Source organism: Camellia sinensis, chromosome 10 (genome assembly GCF_055761805.1).
Source record: "Camellia sinensis isolate YWXY chromosome 10, ASM5576180v1, whole genome shotgun sequence".
Lineage (NCBI taxonomy): Eukaryota > Viridiplantae > Streptophyta > Magnoliopsida > Ericales > Theaceae > Camellia > Camellia sinensis.
Genome location: NC_138970.1, coordinates 131898056 through 131915659, shown reverse-complemented (window position 1 = coordinate 131915659; position 17604 = coordinate 131898056). Strand labels below are relative to the sequence as shown.

General features: G+C 34.6%; 1 protein-coding gene across 6 annotated transcripts; it reads right to left on the bottom strand.

The window, feature by feature from the left end:
• Positions 1–3081: 3081 nt before the first annotated feature.
• Positions 3082–17198, bottom strand: LOC114272954 (putative protein phosphatase 2C 60). Of its 6 annotated transcripts, none has more exons than XM_028214661.2 (13): positions 16653–17109; positions 15723–15761; positions 15105–15233; positions 14252–14315; positions 11053–11161; positions 10207–10360; positions 8182–8307; positions 7793–7916; positions 7504–7580; positions 6059–6111; positions 3904–3958; positions 3747–3806; positions 3082–3590 (listed from the first exon to the last, which is right to left on the bottom strand). In XM_028214661.2, exons 3-13 carry the CDS (start codon positions 15219–15221, stop codon positions 3372–3374), a joined length of 1158 nt encoding a protein of 385 aa, XP_028070462.2. In that variant the 5' UTR covers positions 15222–15233; positions 15723–15761; positions 16653–17109; the 3' UTR covers positions 3082–3371. The 6 variants fall into 6 exon arrangements, with proteins under 6 accessions (XP_028070462.2, XP_082748499.1, XP_028070463.2 ...); XM_082892373.1 differs by having other exon boundaries at positions 3747–3802; XM_028214662.2 differs by lacking the exon at positions 15723–15761 and having other exon boundaries at positions 16653–17150.
• Positions 17199–17604: the final 406 nt, after the last annotated feature.

Here is a 17604-nt window from a genome sequence, read left to right as displayed (position 1 = left end):
ACGGAATTTTTAAAATAAGTTAAAATGTGGTTACAAATTACGCTTTCACCATTTTTGTGGCCCTGTCAGAAAATTTGTAAAATCGTAAAAGCGTGATTACAAGCCACGCTTTTAATTAAGAAAGCATAGTTGCAAACCACGCTTTTAAGAAAATCTATTTTTGTGATACGCTTTTAAATAAAATTGTTTTGTAACCAAAATGTAAGACAAGTAGGGAGGTAGCTCAAATGGTAGTGCTTTTCATAGAAGAGGCATGGGGTTCAATCCCTTAGATCTCCAAACTCTTGTTTTTTTCAAATTCAATTCAATTTTCCTTTTTTTTTTTTTTTTCTTCCACTTACTTTATACTTTATATATTTATTATGTAATTTTTTTTATCAAAAAAAGTAAAACATTTGTTTGGTTAACTAATAATTATAATAAAAATTATATTTAAAATAAAAAATAATTTTTTTTAAATTTTTTAATATTTAAAATATTAAAAAATATAACACATAAATGTATGAAATATAGTTCACATTAAAATAAATAAATAAATATTTATGTGTTGTATTTTTTTAATATTTTAAATATATTTTTTAAATATTAAAAAAATTATTTTTTATTTTAAATATATAATTTTTATTATAAATATTTTATTTTATTTTATTTTATAAATATATTTTTAAATATTTTAATTTTTTTGTTATGTGTTTGGTTACGATTTAAGTGTAGAATTTTGAAAGTAGTGTAGAATTTCGAGTTATGTGTTTGGTTATGAGGTTTGAAAATAATTTTTTTATTGAGTTTTGAGTTATGTGTTTGGTTATGATATGAGTGTGGAAATGTGTTTTGAGTTTAAAATATTAAAATTAAAAAATGTTAAAATTAAAAAAATTAAAATATTTAAATTTAAAAAATGTGTAAAATATTTAAATTAAAAAAATGTGTTCGGTTATTAATTTTTTTAATTTTAATATTTTAAACTCAAAACACATTTCCACACTCATATCATAACCAAACACATAACTCAATAAAAAAAATTATTTTTAAACCTCATAACCAAACATATAACTCGAAATTTCACACTACTTTCAAAACTCTACACTCAAATCGTAACCAAACACATAACAAAAAAATTCAAATATTTAAAAATATATTTATAAAATAAAATAAAATATTTATAATAAAAATTATATATTTAAAATAAAAAAATATTTTTTTTTAATATTTAAAAAATATATTTAAAATATTAAAAAAATACAACACATAAATATTTATTTATTTATTTTAATGTGCACTATATTTCATACATTTATGTGTTATATTTTTTTAATATTTTAAATATTAAAAATTTCAAAAAAATTATTTTTTATTTTAAATATAATTTTTATTATAAATATTAGTTAACCAAACAGATGTTTTACTTTTTTTGATAAAAAAAAAGAATTACATAATAAATATATAAAGTATAGAGTAAGTGGAAGGAAAAAAAAAATTGAATTGAATTTGAAAACAACAAGAGTTTGGAGATGTGAGGGATTGAACTCCATACCTCTCCTATGAAAAAGAGAAACACTACTATTTGAGCAACCTCCCTACTTGCCTTATATTTTGGTTACAAAACAATTTTATTTAAAAGCGTGGTTTCTAGGGGTGGGCGCTAGTCAGTTGCGGCCATGAAACCTCCAATCCGCCATCCGTCCGCCAGATAGGCGGATTGGAGAAAATCAATCCGCATCCGTCCGCTAATCCGGCGGATGTGGATTGAGCGGATTGGCGGTTTGGCGAATGGATGCGGATCGGTTTGGCAGTTTGAAATTTTATAAATTTTCAACATAATTCAACTTGTGCATTTCTTGAAAAAAAAAAAAAAAAAATATTACAGTCAATGACTTAAAAAAGTATTACAATTACTGCATGTATCATTCAAAGAAAGAAAGTTTGAAACTTGAGAATATCACAATCACTGCATGTCTCATCCACATATTACAATCACAATATGTCTCATCCACATAAATTATTACAATCTGTGGTTCTTAAAATATAAAAACAATTCAAACCACCAAAACCATAAACAGAGCAATAGTAGAGATTGTATATGTTTATGTATTGTTACATTTATATATGTTTTTAAAAACAAAAACCGACCAGTATATATCATATTTTTTATTTATTACTTTTAAAAAAACGTGATTTGAAAACAAATTTTTCGGCAGGGCCACAAAAATGGTAAAAGCATGATTTGTAACCACGTTTTAGCTTATTTTGAAAATTCCGTCCAAACTAAACTTAATTTGAAAAATAGCCTGATATTTTGGCTTATTTTGAAACAAACCCCAGAAAATAGCAACCAAATCTCCCATTTCAACAAGAATATATTATCTGAATTAAAAAGTTAAACCTCCCAAGTGAGGGTCACGTTAGACCCAATTATGCACAGTAGATTACAAATACCCCAAGTCATCCGTAAACCACTTGTATCAAAAACAACTAAAACATAAAGAACAATAATATATATATCAATTAATGTACTAACTAATATACTAACAAATGATGTGACATAATTTCAAAAATTTTAGATAATTGTAATTTGTTTAATAAGCGGAATCAGTAATAATGACATAACACTAGTTAGTACACTAGTATGTACATTAATTGGTACATGTAATACCACCGAAACATAAAACATCCCTGTCGATTCATTCCAACACAAACCCCTTTAACATACCTCCAAAGTTGCTCAAAATAGGGTAACAAAAATCAGTCACCCTTTTTAACAACTTAATATTTTAGAGCTGATATTTGAGGAGCAAATGACATCATAAAGACTACATCATAAACCGACAGATAACAATACCCCAAACTCTAGTTTTTGTGAAGACATTTTCACTTTCGAAGACAACCTCAAAATGGACAAATCAAATATAACCAAGTATTTTAAATTGAAACTTAGTATTACTTTAGACTGGGAGTTACAGCCAGTACTTAGGTCAGAGACTAGATAACAATAAAAGTAGATGTTATCAAAGCCGGCCAACCAGCATGCAATGACGAAAATAGAACATAAATGGACGTCCTGCAATCAATGAGACAATCAAGTGACACAAAACCCTAGATGAAACATTTAAACAAACTTCGGTTAAAAGATCTTCTGTACGAGTAAAATTGCAATTGCAAATTTGTACGAAACGTGGGGAAAAGAAAAGGGCAGCACAAAAAGTAAATCTTAATTCATAGTTGATCCCCATCTTTACAAGCAGCCAAATCATCTAAAACAACAGACAACCTAACCTGAGTCCCAAGTCCTCAGCAAGAAATTGGGGATTCTTCGTTCTTCTCGTAACTACAGCTCCAGTCAAAAGGATCTCTGACACATGGATAAATGACAGTCAGTAGCTTGACAGAGTCTCAGCTGGTTTTGATTCAGCATCTGCTTGATCATCTGGAGTTGAGGATGACGATTCCTCCAGTGCAGCAGCACTAGATTCGATGGGTTTCTTGAACTGCACTATGATCATGGTCATATTGTCGCATCCCTCACCAGTTGCTGTCGATGGCGCCAAGCACCTATCAAGCACTCTTTCACATACCACAGAAAGCTTGCTTTCCTGCACAATAACAATAACAATAACAAAAAATTTAAGAAAAAAAATCAAGTGTTTACAGGGCAGCGACAACTCCAATGGATAACAAAAGCATTTTCGATCTTATTCTATAAGGCAACTTATTCCAATGTCAAAAGCAATTTGCTGAGCATTTTCTACTTTCATCATGTGACCAAGACGGCAAGTGCATAACCGAAAAAATCCTCTTGAAAGTACTGTCTACAAGAACAACCACACAACATATCTTATTACACCTATACAACCACAGTTACTAGCTGTTCAACTGTGTTAACAAAGAGTGATATCAGACACTTACTGTGATCAACTGTTCATGTATAAAATCCACTAGCTCCTGGCTTGACATGCAGTCCCTGAACAAACCACACAATTACATTAGTTGAAGGTGTGCCTCTCAAAATAATTGGGATGCAATTATAATCAATTAGTTGATGAGCACAAGTAAAAATCTGCAAATCTGGCTATTGTTAGACAGTTTCAGATCGATTGAGGAACCACTTTCTTGTAACACGCAATTTAAAAAATTTTGGGTAAGATACACTGACATCTCCTAAGTTACGTGCTTAATACAAATTCTACCTTCACATTTTGGAAATTACACTAACCTCCCCTGCCTCTGCTTGTCCATTAATGGAAGTAATAGAAAATGAACAGTTGCCATAAATGTCCCCTCTTTTTCTACCTCCTCCATCTCCGTCATTTGCACTCTCTATTCTCACCTAATCAGCCAGACACATCCCACCCCACCAACTTGCAGTACCACTTCCCATTGCTGCCATCACCCATCCACGCAAACACCCACAATGGTGACCCACAATATTAGTCTTATATCGAACCTCCTTAACCCAGATTTCAACACCTGGAACTTCACTATGGCCTCGTTTGGGAAGTGGCTATTTTAGTAGGCTATTTGGCTTTTTGGCCATTTTAGTAGGCTATTTTAGTTTTTGTGTTTGGGAAGTTGAGATGAATTTTATTTGGGTTGTTATATTGAAAAATGTGTTGAAATAATGTTTGAAATTAGAATGACAAATTTGCCCCTAAAAATATATATTTTTAAATTGTTGTCAAGGGATAAAACCGTAATTTACCATTTAAAAATCAAATTTTGTAGCTGACAGTGTAGGCACAGCCTACACTGCCGCTGTGCAGGCCTTTGTTTTTGTTTTTTTTTTTTTTTTTTCTGAAAAAGCTTGCAAAATGGCTTTTTGGCTAAAATTTTTTTTTAGGCTATAATAGCCGGCCAAATCACTTCCCAAACAGCCCCTACATCAGTGGCTATGGTCACAAGACTCACAACAGTGGAACAGTGGGTGAGTGAAAAAGGTTAAGGGAATGAGTGACAGCTATGGTCATTGCACGTATGGTTATTTTATTTTATTTTATTTTTTTTATGGCCGGGCATCCGGACCAACTTACATGCACCTCGACTAATCCTGAAACCCACGCAAAGCACCCCCTCCACATGGATCTGACAAATCTCGAGCTGAGCACGCGGGCGTGGCCCTAAGGAGTTGATGGCACCTAGTGGGAGTTGAACCTGAGACTTGGAGAGAGCACAACCCCAGGCCCCAAGCTCAACGTATGGTTATGTTGCATGGGTTATGGGTAGTGGCTGTGGCTGTGGCTGTGGCCAGAGTGATTGGGAATTAACCAGTGAAGCTCACTGGAGCTGACCATCCTATATTCACTTTGAAACAACACCTAAAGTCATGAATGAATAAGGCAACATCACATTGTGTCCTTATGCAATGCCCTCTCCCTTTTCCCCAACTTGCATCCTGAGAATACCATTTCGAACAAAACCCAATAGCAAACTACACTTGGCAGGATTCATGGAGACTTTGAATTAAAAAGAAAAGAAGCTAGAAAACTTAATTGGAGCCTCAATCCTGTGCAGCTTATGTATTAATTTCAAGTAATTATGTGGCTCTTGGAAGGCAGGAATTTTTAGGGAATGTGAGAATGTGAATTTATTGTTATGGTTTGCTAATCAGAATATGAGCTGTTGAGTTTTCTGGTTGCTCTGTGGAATTGTAAAAAGGTGTGCCAGCCATGGTTTGTGATGAATTTGGGTGGATTGAATATGTACAATAGGTGTTTGATTGAAAGACAGAGAGATGTTATAGGGTTAAATTTGGATGGTCAAGTTTGGTTTTCGCATAATTTTAAGGTCAAATTTGGGTTAAGGTCAAATTTGTTATTTGTTTTCTCCAAAATTTTAAGTGTTCACATCTGCACATTCTGTTAGTTGACCTAACTGTCCAATAACGGAGAGGCAAAATTGTATTACTACTCAAAACATCAAGAAGTGGATGTAATTTCCAGAACCTCGGGTACTAATGGCAACAAACCTCGTGGGATGCCAGTGTAAATGGAAACCGAAAGTAAGGAAGCAGGGTAGTATAGTACCTAAAAAATAAAGCTTAAATAGGAAACCATAAGATACTTACCAGATACCATCACAGGCCAGCACCATAAAATCGTCATCATCACAAAGCTCAACCTATTTAAAAAATAAAATAAATATCAAAATATTGGGGAAAATAATGTTTCGTAAGAAGGAAGAGTAATGATATACAAACAAAAATCCAAACAAAAATCCAAACAAAAATTTTCATACAGAATAATGTGGCTAAATGTGGACCACTCACTAAAAGCACCCATGAAGATGAGTTTATTTACAAAAATGGCATTGCCAAATTATTCTTGTAGAGTTTGTTTTGTTTGTTTGTTTGTATTTTTTTTTTTTTTGGGGGGGGGGGGGGGGGGGGTTGTGGGAATAGTTTTCCAAGAAAGAGACAACACCAGCAGCTTGTGTGTTTACTTCCTTTTTTGGGTAGGGGGGGGAGGGGAGACAAACAAATCACATCAGCAACTTCAGGTAATTTTAATGATTCAAAGTTCAAAAACCAAACAACCTATATTCAGGGATACATGCTGGAGAAACAAGAATTAGGTGCAACTGATGCAAGCATTTAAAAATATCCAACAAAAATAAAATCAATTAAATTTCTAGCCAATCATGAATAGAACAGTAGTACAACACAAAAGGATAATCCAATTGTTTAAATAGAAAAAGTACTACAACAATATTTCTGTGCTTCAAAATCCAATCAAAACCTGAACATGAATGGAAAATAGATCAATTAGTTTAAAGATCAATTTTTGATAAAAAAATCTTTAGTAACCTCAAATCTTCAATTGCACATAAAAATGAATATGACTATATATCGAACAGAAAATGAGAACCAAACTCAATTGTGTTATTTGTGCTTCTTAAAAACTAAGAGTAATGATATACAAGTAGAAAATTTATACAGAATTTTCATACATCATGATGTGACTCAATACCCACATTTCACTTTAAAACAAAACACCCATTAAGATAAATTTGTTTACAAGAATGGCATTCCCACATAATTCTTGTGGAGTTATTGTATGAATTTCATGTATGAATAGAGTTTTCCTAAAACAAACTAAAGAAACTTCCTCAACACACAGATGAACCATCTCCCTCCGCTCCATTCTCACCCTCTCTCAACCTCTCCATGGCAGTACCAACTTAATTTATACAGTACAAAAACTAATTAAGATGTGTAATAAAACACAAAATCTATCTGTAAGAGAAAAATTTACAGGAGAGTAATATATGTTTGCCAACAAACAATTTACAAGTAAATATATATTTGCTTTGTGGCGTTGATAGAGTAGAATGGCAAAACCAGTTTCATGTAGATGTAGCCAAGCAAAATAGTTCAATAAATGTTTCATTGATTTATGATGTCAATTACTGTTTTTCTTCTTATTTAAATCCCCAGAGATAATCAGCATCCATTATTTTTAGGAAAACAATGTCATAACAAATTAACTACAATGGAAAAAAAAAAATACGTACAGTATTTATATCTGGATTAGCAGTCACAATTTGCTTTTCAGCAGGCAAAAACTTATTCTGCTTAAACTCCATGTCACCTACAATAAAATAGAAATTAGATATCACGCTCTTGAGTTATCCAAGAAAAGAAAAAAGATTTCAAGCTCTCTATTATACCTATCAATGAGATTAAAATCATCAAATAAGTACGACTATGAAAAGAGGAAAAAGCAGAGCTACAAGAATCTCTCTCTCTCACTCAGCTTGGGAAAATGGAAACCGAAAGAAAGGAAGCAGGCTAGTATAGTACCTATAGCTCTTGCAAGATTTAAACTGCCATTAACTCGTCCTGCATGGATAAAACCACCAGCTTTCAAGATCCTTTCTCTTTCACCCTCAAGGTCGGGTTTGTGATCTCTAGAAAGATTGTATGCCTGCTTAAAAGGAGCCACAATGAGGAACATAAACATGTATTTCATCAATATATTACCCATAACGACCATGTTCTACATCTACAAGATTTAAAAATACCATGGACTTTCTATCCACTACAAGTCAAATTGAAGTGTTGGACTGCCCATGATGCACAAGACAAAAGTTCAGCTACAGAGAACATCCATCTAAGGGCGTAAATAATTCCCTTTTTGAACCATCTGCAGAAATATAAAATGACAGAAGTCCTCTTCAATTGTACATTACCTGGCCCTTCCTTGATATTACACAACGAGAATCACCGGCGTTGGCAACAATAAGTTGGTTGTTTCTAATAATAGCAACACAAGCTGTGCACCCAGAAGTTGGTCCAGAAAAATCAGAATGGGGCCCCTAAAAGCAATAATTGGAGTAAATGAGTCACAAGGATACAGTGCAAGAAGGAAAAAAAGAGAGTACAAAAATGAAAACTCATCAGGCAAGTGTTCACAAAACATAATCAAATTCACAAGGAAAAAAAAAAAAAAAACAGGTTTGAAGTAGCTAAAAACAAAGCATGTAAATTGTAATGTAATGTCATACATATGTTCTGGCGAGTCTCCAATAGGTATATAACTGACTATAATTACATACAACACAATACCATGAAATCTTGCCTAAAAAGAAAGTCATGGACAAGTTTCAAATGATGATAGTAATTATGCAGTTCTCTAGACGAACGCGCACACAAAAAGAAAGAAACTAACGATTTGATCTTCAAAGTAATTTGTTCTATAAAACAATTGACCTTCAAAGTTCTCCAGAATTCATAAGAAAATAATGATCAAATAAAGAAAGAATTCAACTATAGATCAAATAAACTTATCCAGAATTCATAAGAACCTAATGATGTTGCAATTTTTTGGGTTCTATGGATGGAGTGAAATCAGAGGCTGTTTGAAGAGAAGTTCCGGGAGGTGGGTTGTTTGTGGGATCATGTTTGTCACTTATCTTCTTTTTGGGTGTCGGGGAACTCTTTATTTAAGGGAGTCCCACTTTTTTGGTTAGCTAGAGATTGATTAGCAGTGTGTTATGTAGGCTTCTGCCCGTGTTTAGCTTGTTAGGGGTTCTTTTTGTGTTTGTATTCTCATTGTCCTGTTGTAAGAGGATGCCCTTTTCTCTTTTCCTTTTTTGATTTATCAATAAAGCTTTTGTTGTTGATTAAAAAACAAAAAAAAAAAAAAAAAAGAACCTAATGATGTAATTACTTCTTTTTTTATTTATTTTACTAGTCAATGTTATAAAAAGAAAGGCACCAAGCATTTGCCAACCGTGTACATAGAAAACATAGAAAGGAAGCCAATGATCTGATATGGTAATGAAAAGACAACATGCACAATAATCAATTCACAAAAATTTATTACCAGCAAACACAAGAATCTGTGATGCAACAAATATAAAATAAACCAAATACCAAATCTTTGCCTCACAGAACAACTCTTCAGAATAGTTTAATATATGAAAAGAAGGATTAAATTACCGTACAGCATAGTTTAATATATACAACCAATTTAATGAATTTGACTTGGGTAAGCTCACCTGCTAATCAAAATAACTGAACACATTCTACTGCATATTATGCTATGTAATGTGAAGGTACAGATGCAGGGGGTGGCATAGTGCATTACAACATGCATTGATTAAAGCACACATACAATTGCGGCGGATGCAAGCATATGTTTGTGCGGGGTAGAGAGAACGGAAAGAGTATCCATCCGAACACACACAGACTAGGCCTCTATTTTGTGTTAGTGTACCGAGGTGGCAAGGAAGGGAGAGAGGAGAAAGCACCATTACATGATGCATTAATACTGATGAATAATGCTATCAGTCTCTCACAATCAAAGATCCATTTGTTTAAGGAACAGACTATATAATGCAAATGGGTACTTTCAACATAAAGTTTTTTCAACTCTAATTAAAAATAAAAATTCCAGGTAGTCCTGAAAAATAATTATTTATTTGAGGACAAAAAAAACTCCACATATTTACATGAACTATTACTGTTTCCAGGTTCACTAATTCATGAACTACTTCTATTTCTAGATTCACCAAACATAAGTGGGAATCAATGTGCAATGTCACAAAACCATAGGGATCAATTTGCACCTCCAAGTTCCTAAGTTTCGACTTTGATCAAAAGAATCCCCATACCAAATGTACAAGTAAAAAACGGATTTGAGCAGACCAGCATGGAGCCAATATATGAATGAGAAGTTCTAGTATCTTAATTTAGTGGGAGCAAGCAAGTACCTCCTCAAAAGCCCAATCATCCATATGGTCATTCCCCTCACCACCTCTAGGAGACCATATCAAACCCTCAATCATGCCAGTAAACTTGTTTATTTTATCTCCCAGGACAGCTAACTCCCTCCACCCTCTTTGTCCACGCATCATCTCATCCATTCTGCAGCACCAAGTTAGACAATAACATTTATTGGAACTGAATAAAACGGATTAAGGATAGCAGAGCTGACAAATATTAATCACAGCAACAATAGAACTTTCTCATTTACATAAGTTTCACTCATGTATTTGATCTGAAGGTCCTGTGATAGGGAATGAAAAGCATCAGACGAGGAAAGTATCTAATTTTTAGGAAGTTGAATTTGTTATGGTTTCCTTATTAGACAAGGTCTATGCCTACTATATATGAGTAGAACGTATTGAACTATTACATTTGATATTAGCACAATAGATTGTTGAAGAAATGGCATTTTCCCTGTTCATTCTCTCTTCTCTTTTCATTCCAATCTCTTCCCCAATTTCTTGTACTACTTCCCTGTGCTGTTTCAAGTTTACGCTGTGTCTGGTTGGGAGATTTGGGAAGGAATTTGGAAAAGAAAATAAAAAAAATATGTGAAACTAGGTGCAATGTGGGTATATTTTATTCTCATTTGACCTAACTTTTCCTTTTCTCTTTCCAAATCCCTTCCCAAATCCCCAACCAAACACAGCATTAGTGTCCAGCAACATCCTGGCTTTGGAATTATGGTAAATGCTAGAATAGTGGAAGCCACTGGTTCGAGAGCAAGAAACTTTAAGCTTTTGGCTCAATTGTTCTTGATTTAGGATTAACTCAAGTTTCAAGTAAATAACCTGAAAAAAGCTTTTTGAACTGAGGTTCCTACATCTCCAGCTAGATATGCTTCATGCTTGAGCACTTGTTGATGAAGAAACTTCGCACAAAACTTAGCAACAACCTTACCTGAAATTTATAAGATTCAGGAGAGATCAATAAACTATACATTGAATAAACAAAAAGAGTTCATTCATGCTAGAATTTTTCAAACTTCATGCTATAGGGGTGCACTCAAAAGGCCATCTTAACCTTTAAAACAGAATAAAAAATGACGTAAAGAATACTTAACCAGGAAATGCAGTATTGTGATTATGTGTCTGTGAAACTAAAATCTGTTAACGCATAGATTTTCCAACACGATAACACATCAACTAATAAATCTTCTAGAATATAGCATTTGCAATCTATTAAACATTTCAAACAAGCTTAAGTGGAGCCAAGCTCAAGTAGCTTAGGTTTTTATGCAATTCAATGGCCCATATAAGCTTTATTGAGTTGGTTCGACCCGAGCTCAGAAAATTAATGAACTTCAAAAATGTATTCAAGGTTAACTGTTTTGCATAAAGAGCTAATCTCAAACGAGTTTTCAATGAGACTAAACACAAGTTCAACTCAAGTAGCTTGGTGTGTCTTACTGTCCTATTTACACATGCATTAATTGGTACATGTTACACATGACTATACCATCTCAAAGGACTGTCCCCCATTTTATCTTCAATTGGTACAACTTCAAACTTCTTCCTAATGCAACCAATTCTTATTCTATTTTTTCTTGTAACACCACTCATCCATCTCAATATTTTCATCTCAGCTACACTCACTTTTTAAATATGTTGTTTGTTAATCACCCAACATTATGTACTATACAATATAGTGGTGCAGGAGCATCTAAAAGGCTAAGTTCATGTTCTAGATAGCTTTAGTTTCTATTTATCTTCTTTCTTTTTTTTTTCTGGGGTATTTTGTGTTTTATGTTAGTTTATAAATAGTAGTTATGCTCCTAGTCATTTTAAAATGGCCATGTGAGCTTTCAATTTTATTGGAAGATTAGGATTGAGGCGTTATTAAGGTAATCAAGAGCTAGGATACTAGGGAAGCTGTAATACTGCAATGCTACTAGTCATGTTTCTTCAAATGACAGTGAAGCAAATGTTTCTTCAAATGAGAGTGAGCTTGCTTCAAGGTTTCAGTGAAACAGTGGAAGTGGAGGTGGAGGGGAGGGATCAGTGGCAGCTGGTGAGAAAGGGGGGGAGGAGAAGCAGTGGCAATGGGGGAGGGGAGGTATCAATGGCGGCCAGCGAGGAAGGGGAGGGAGAAGAAGAGCAGTGGCAGTGGGAGATGGAGAGAGGAAAGATCAGTGGCAGCCGACAAAGAAGGGGAGGGGAACAAAGAACAGTGGGGGAGGAGAGGAACCCATGGCGGACAATGGGGAAGAGAAGGGTGATGAAGAACAGTTGTGGTGGGGGTAAAGAGGAGCAATAGTGGTTAGCGGGGAAAGGAGAGTGGGAGAAGCAACAGTGATTGTAGGGATGGCAATTTGAACCCAGACCGACGGGGACCTGATCCCCCGACCCCGATTTGAGTGGTTTTTCCTCGAAAAATATCCCCAATGGGGCAAAGATGGTATTCAAAAATTAATCCCCGATCAGTTTCGGGCCGGGGACGGGAATAAGTGTCTCAGCCCCGTTCCCGGCCCGTCCCCGTTTGTCCCCGAAGTGAAATTACTAGTTTACTCCTCTATATATATATATATATAAAAGAACTCTCATTTCACTTGAGTCTCAAACCGACTCTCATTTCACTTCTGTGTCTCAAACCGAGTCTCTCTCTCTCTCTCTCATGGTTCACCTCACCACCATCCTCGCCTTTGCTTCGGCGTAGCACGCAGAGTCCAGTGCCGTTTGTAGAGCTTGTGGCTTCGATTCTAGCCCCGCACCAGGTGGCTTCGACTCCGCTGCCATTGTTGGAGGATTAGGGTTTCCCCACGTCATCACCATTGACGAACTCCAACAACGACGCCGCAGAGAAGCCTGAAAATATCGTGAACAGATCGTGAACCCATCTCTCTCTCTCTCTCTCTCTCTCTCTCTCTCTCTCTCCATTTTCTTATCATGTATTGTATGCAATGTGTTCTTTATAACCCATGAGAGAATAGATCATGTAGGTATTGTTCTTCCTTGAGAGAATAGCTCTCTTATTTTGGGTTCAAGTTTTGAAACAAGGATATTTCACAAAAATTTAAAGTTTTTCTTCGGTTGATGATTGTTGATGATTGTTAGGATATTTTAGGATGATGATTGTTGTTCAATTTTAGGATGATGATTATTTTTGGGTTCAATTTTAGGATATTTTAGGTTGATGATTGTTGTTCTTGTGTGTGTCGAACAGATCTGTCGGGGACTTTTCGGGGTCGGGAAAATCCGATCTCTGTTAGGGGGCGAGGGGGGGGGGAGGTGATGGGTTCCCCGTCGGGGATCGGGGGTGGGGACGGGGATTTTTTTACCTTCGGGAATCGGGGACGGGGAGTGCCATCCCCAGCCCTGCCCCGCCCCGGCCCGTTGCCATTCCTAAGTGATTGCCTTGGTGAAGGAAGGTGAACTGGTGAAGGAATGGGGAGAGAGGATGAGTTGTGGGAGAGAGAGAGAGAGAGAATGAACTTGATCCCATGCGGTCGAGTTCATGGTAGTGTGTGGATGATAAATGGTTTTCATCTATGGATGGTTGATAAAGAGTGACGGTGATCTAGAGTGGTCAAATTCAAAGTTAAATTAACATCAAATTCGAAGAACGAGTGAGAAAGTGCCACTACCACATATACTATATAAAAATTCCCCTTTAGACAAGATAAACAGAGATGAACAGAGGTTTGGAATTGGCAATTAGTTGAATGACCAAGGTTTAAATTGAAAATAATTAAAAACATAAGGTCTAATTTGTTACAAGGGTATTTTCCCCTAAAAAAATACGAATAGCTAAAGAATAAATCTACATAAAAGGCACATAACAAAGGATTCAACTGCCACAAGAATATGAATGAGAACGAAAAAAAAAAACAAATATAAACTGCTAGCAAAAGCTTATTCACATAATATTTGTCGCAGTAAGTAACAAATGACATTGTTACTTTGATCTAACTAAATTAATCAAACTATCTCCTTGTAAAAAATACATTCTCCATTAAAAATAAAACTGTAGAATAGAACCTTTGACTCTTACCTCCATGGCCATCATAAACACCAAAGAATGATGTGGAAGTGTCCAGATCAAGATATGAGGTATGCTAACAAAATTAAAAAGCACGAGATAAGCAACCAATTATAACTATAAGAGACAATGAAGTGTAAAATCTAAGTGATGGTATTTTCAAATGACACCCATAAATGGGAATTTACCGATAATGACTACTACAAATATTAGTCCACATCAAATCGTGGCAACCATAAAGAAGCCTTGCTAAACATAATAGTATGACACTTGGAAGAAAGACCAATATTGAATTATTGGAGAGTTCGACGCACATCATCACTATTTATATAAGCCCTTCTTCCAAAATATATAAACATAGAAGATTCCATGTAATGCATCTCAAATTTCAACAAAATTTTGCAATATTACAATATAGTCCTCAAAATCCTTGGCTAAAACTAGTTCTAAAAACCTAATTCATTTTCACAAGGGGTTTCCTCAATATAAATACATAATCATATAGATCCATCTATAAGAGTGCTACTTATCTTGATATTTCACAACATGATTTGTAACCAAACAAAACCAACATTTAGAGCTTCAATGTTATGCAAAAGTAAACAATTTATCACTACCCCGGCTAGAAAAAATTAATAAAGCTTATCCAACAGAAAATACAATTTCACAGCCACATTTCCTGAAATTGAACTTAGTCCAGTTGCAAAACAAAAAAATAATAGAAATTCAACTTAGTCCACTACATAAATTAGATAAATAAAAAAGAAGAAGACAATTAAACTTTCACATAACAAATTTAAATGGCCAATAGTGCAAAAGGAATGTATTTGACCGATAAAGATTGGAGATAGATTTTGCCACTCACAGCATCTTCCATGGTAGCCCGCCAACCTTGCATTGATGATAAGCCATATCTGAGACAACCATTCTCACCATCTTCAGAGAACTTTTCAGTTTTGGGAGTACTAAGGTATATACCCATCTCTAGCTGGAGCTAAAGGACATTCATAATCACAAGTCATTTAAACAACGTCCCCACCACCAGACCACAGGGAAAAAAAAAAAAAAGTTAACATGTAACAAGAATAACATATTCTTGCTGCAAAACTTCATGAATTTTTACACTATCAGTGTACAACACTAGTTAGTGCTCCATTTTTTCAGCAAACAAAATTGGAATCACTTAAAAGTTTGTAAGTTCTAAAATTCACAATCATAAATAACAACATTGCAAACCACAATTTGTAATTAGATTATATCTCAACCATCTTCGTGACTACAACGACAACCAGGGGCGAAGGGAGGGGGCACGGATGGCCTTGGCCTCTCCAAACTCCTCCAAAATTTTCACAGAGCCCATTATAAATATGCCTCTCCTCCAAAATCTAATGGCGATGATTTTTATTCTTAATTATGGACACACAAAAAAAAATGTATTGGACACATGTCCGATGAGTGTCGGTATTCGACATGAACTCATTACCTTCTTAGTGTCAGTGCTTCTTAGGCTCTGCGTCTGCCCCTAGCCACAACCCTTGTTTGAGATCACTCAGTAAATCACACAAGGGCATTTTTGTCCGTTCACATAAAGTAAACTCCACCCGAAGAGCTTAATTTTATTCATACACCACAGAAAATCTCAATACACCATTTATGTCATTCAAATATAAACTTCCAAACAAAAAATCAAATGTTCGGATATAAATTTCCAAACAAAATACAGTTGTTTGAAAATAAACAATTGAGTGGAATATATATCTGAACAATTCATTTTGTTCAATTGTTCGGAAGTTTATCACGGTGTATACTGAGATTTTTTGTGGTGTGCAAATAGAATTCCCACCCAAATAACCCCAAATTCCCAACTACAAGAAGAATTGATGCCCCCAGTATGAGGCCATATGACATAATAAAGGAAATTCACAGGCCCCAATCCCTGTTTAATTACTGATACTGTAGGAAAATAAAAATTAAAACTAAAATAAGCACCAAAAAAAAAAAAAAAAGCTCTTAGTTCAAGTCATTTCTCAATTCTAAAAATTTCCTCCTCCTTTTTCTGTCTTTTAAAATATCCGCTTTCGAAGGCAATCAAACAAAGAGATTGATCGAGTGTTGCTACAATTCAAATCAAATCAGCGTACAAAAAGCCATATTTAGAGTAAACTGACGCCAAGAAACCCAAATTAACAACGATCTACAATCCAAATTTCATAAACAAAATCAAGCCCAGAATAAAATAAAACCCAAGAAACATACAGTGTTCCAAATACCAAGATCAAATCAAATCAAATCAAGAAATAAATAAAATAAAAAATAAATAAAAAACCCAGATGATCGTTTGACATAAATAGTAGTAATCAAGTAAGACAACTACATCCAAATAAAACTGATATGGAAAGGGTATTGTACTTACATGCCCAATTGGGCGTCTTTAAAATGTTTTTCAGATGATGAGAGCCAAATGAGAGAAAAGAACCAAGAGGGTCTCAATCTTTACAAAAAAAAATAACAATAACCCAGAAGACTTTTGAAGTTTCTTGACAGAAAGAGCAGTTACAGAACGCGTGGATAGAGACAGGAGTAGAAGATGTCAATACAGAGATAGATACAGCAATGGTAAGCAAGAGGGTAGAGAGAGAGAGAGAGAGAGTGAGAGTGATAATGATGGTATGACTTTGAAATGACTGATCAATGTGTAGTGGTTAAAGATGTTTTGGCACACCAGTGAGGAAAATTCGGATGACTTGGTTTCGTGAATTCCTGATAGATATTTTCGCACAAGCCTATCCTATCTATCTCTGGAATACTCTCCGCCCTAAATTTGAGAGAGGAGAGAGGATTTGTTTATGTTAGGCGGCTTGTTGGTGTGTGTGTGACCCGCTATGGGCCCAATAAGGCTGAAGAATGCATTTGAAGATTTGTACATTTTTGGGAGAAAAATATGTCAAGACACGTCGGTAGGAAAAGTTATTCTTACTGGCGATTCTATTAATTAAATTTATTTATTTATAAATTTTAATATTTATTATTTTTAGCAAAAATTATTAATAAATTTTAAATAGAGAAAAGTTAAATCATTTGGTCTTAAGAATTTTCTTGTATACTAATTAGTCTTATTTTTTTTGGTTTTTTTTTTACATGTGTACCCTTGATTTTGTTTTCTTAATTAACTGATTCAGTTTCAGATGGAGATAAGGAAATGTTATTTTCGGGATTCTGTTTTTGAATTGTTTAACATTGTTCTCATTGTTTTTGGTGGTGGTGGTGGTGGGGAGAGTGTATTGTTCTTTTTGTTTAAGGGTGAGAGTGTGTTGTTCTTCTTGCTTAACATTGTTCTCATTAGTTCCGTTTTTTGTTTTCCTAAG

What these genes read in the sequence shown, in the direction of transcription:
- LOC114272954 (XM_028214662.2), bottom strand. Translation starts at nt 15,221, where the DNA reads ATGGGTATATACCTTAGTACTCCCAAAACTGAAAAGTTCTCTGAAGAT. An exon ending in ATGATTGGGCTTTTGAGGAG is followed by an intron (nt 8,308 to 10,206) that starts GTACTTGCTTGC and finishes TATTGCTTTTAG; the next exon opens with GGGCCCCATTCTGATTTTTC. An exon ending in CTAATCCAGATATAAATACT is followed by an intron (nt 6,112 to 7,503) that starts GTACGTATTTTT and finishes TTTTTTAAATAG; the next exon opens with GTTGAGCTTTGTGATGATGA.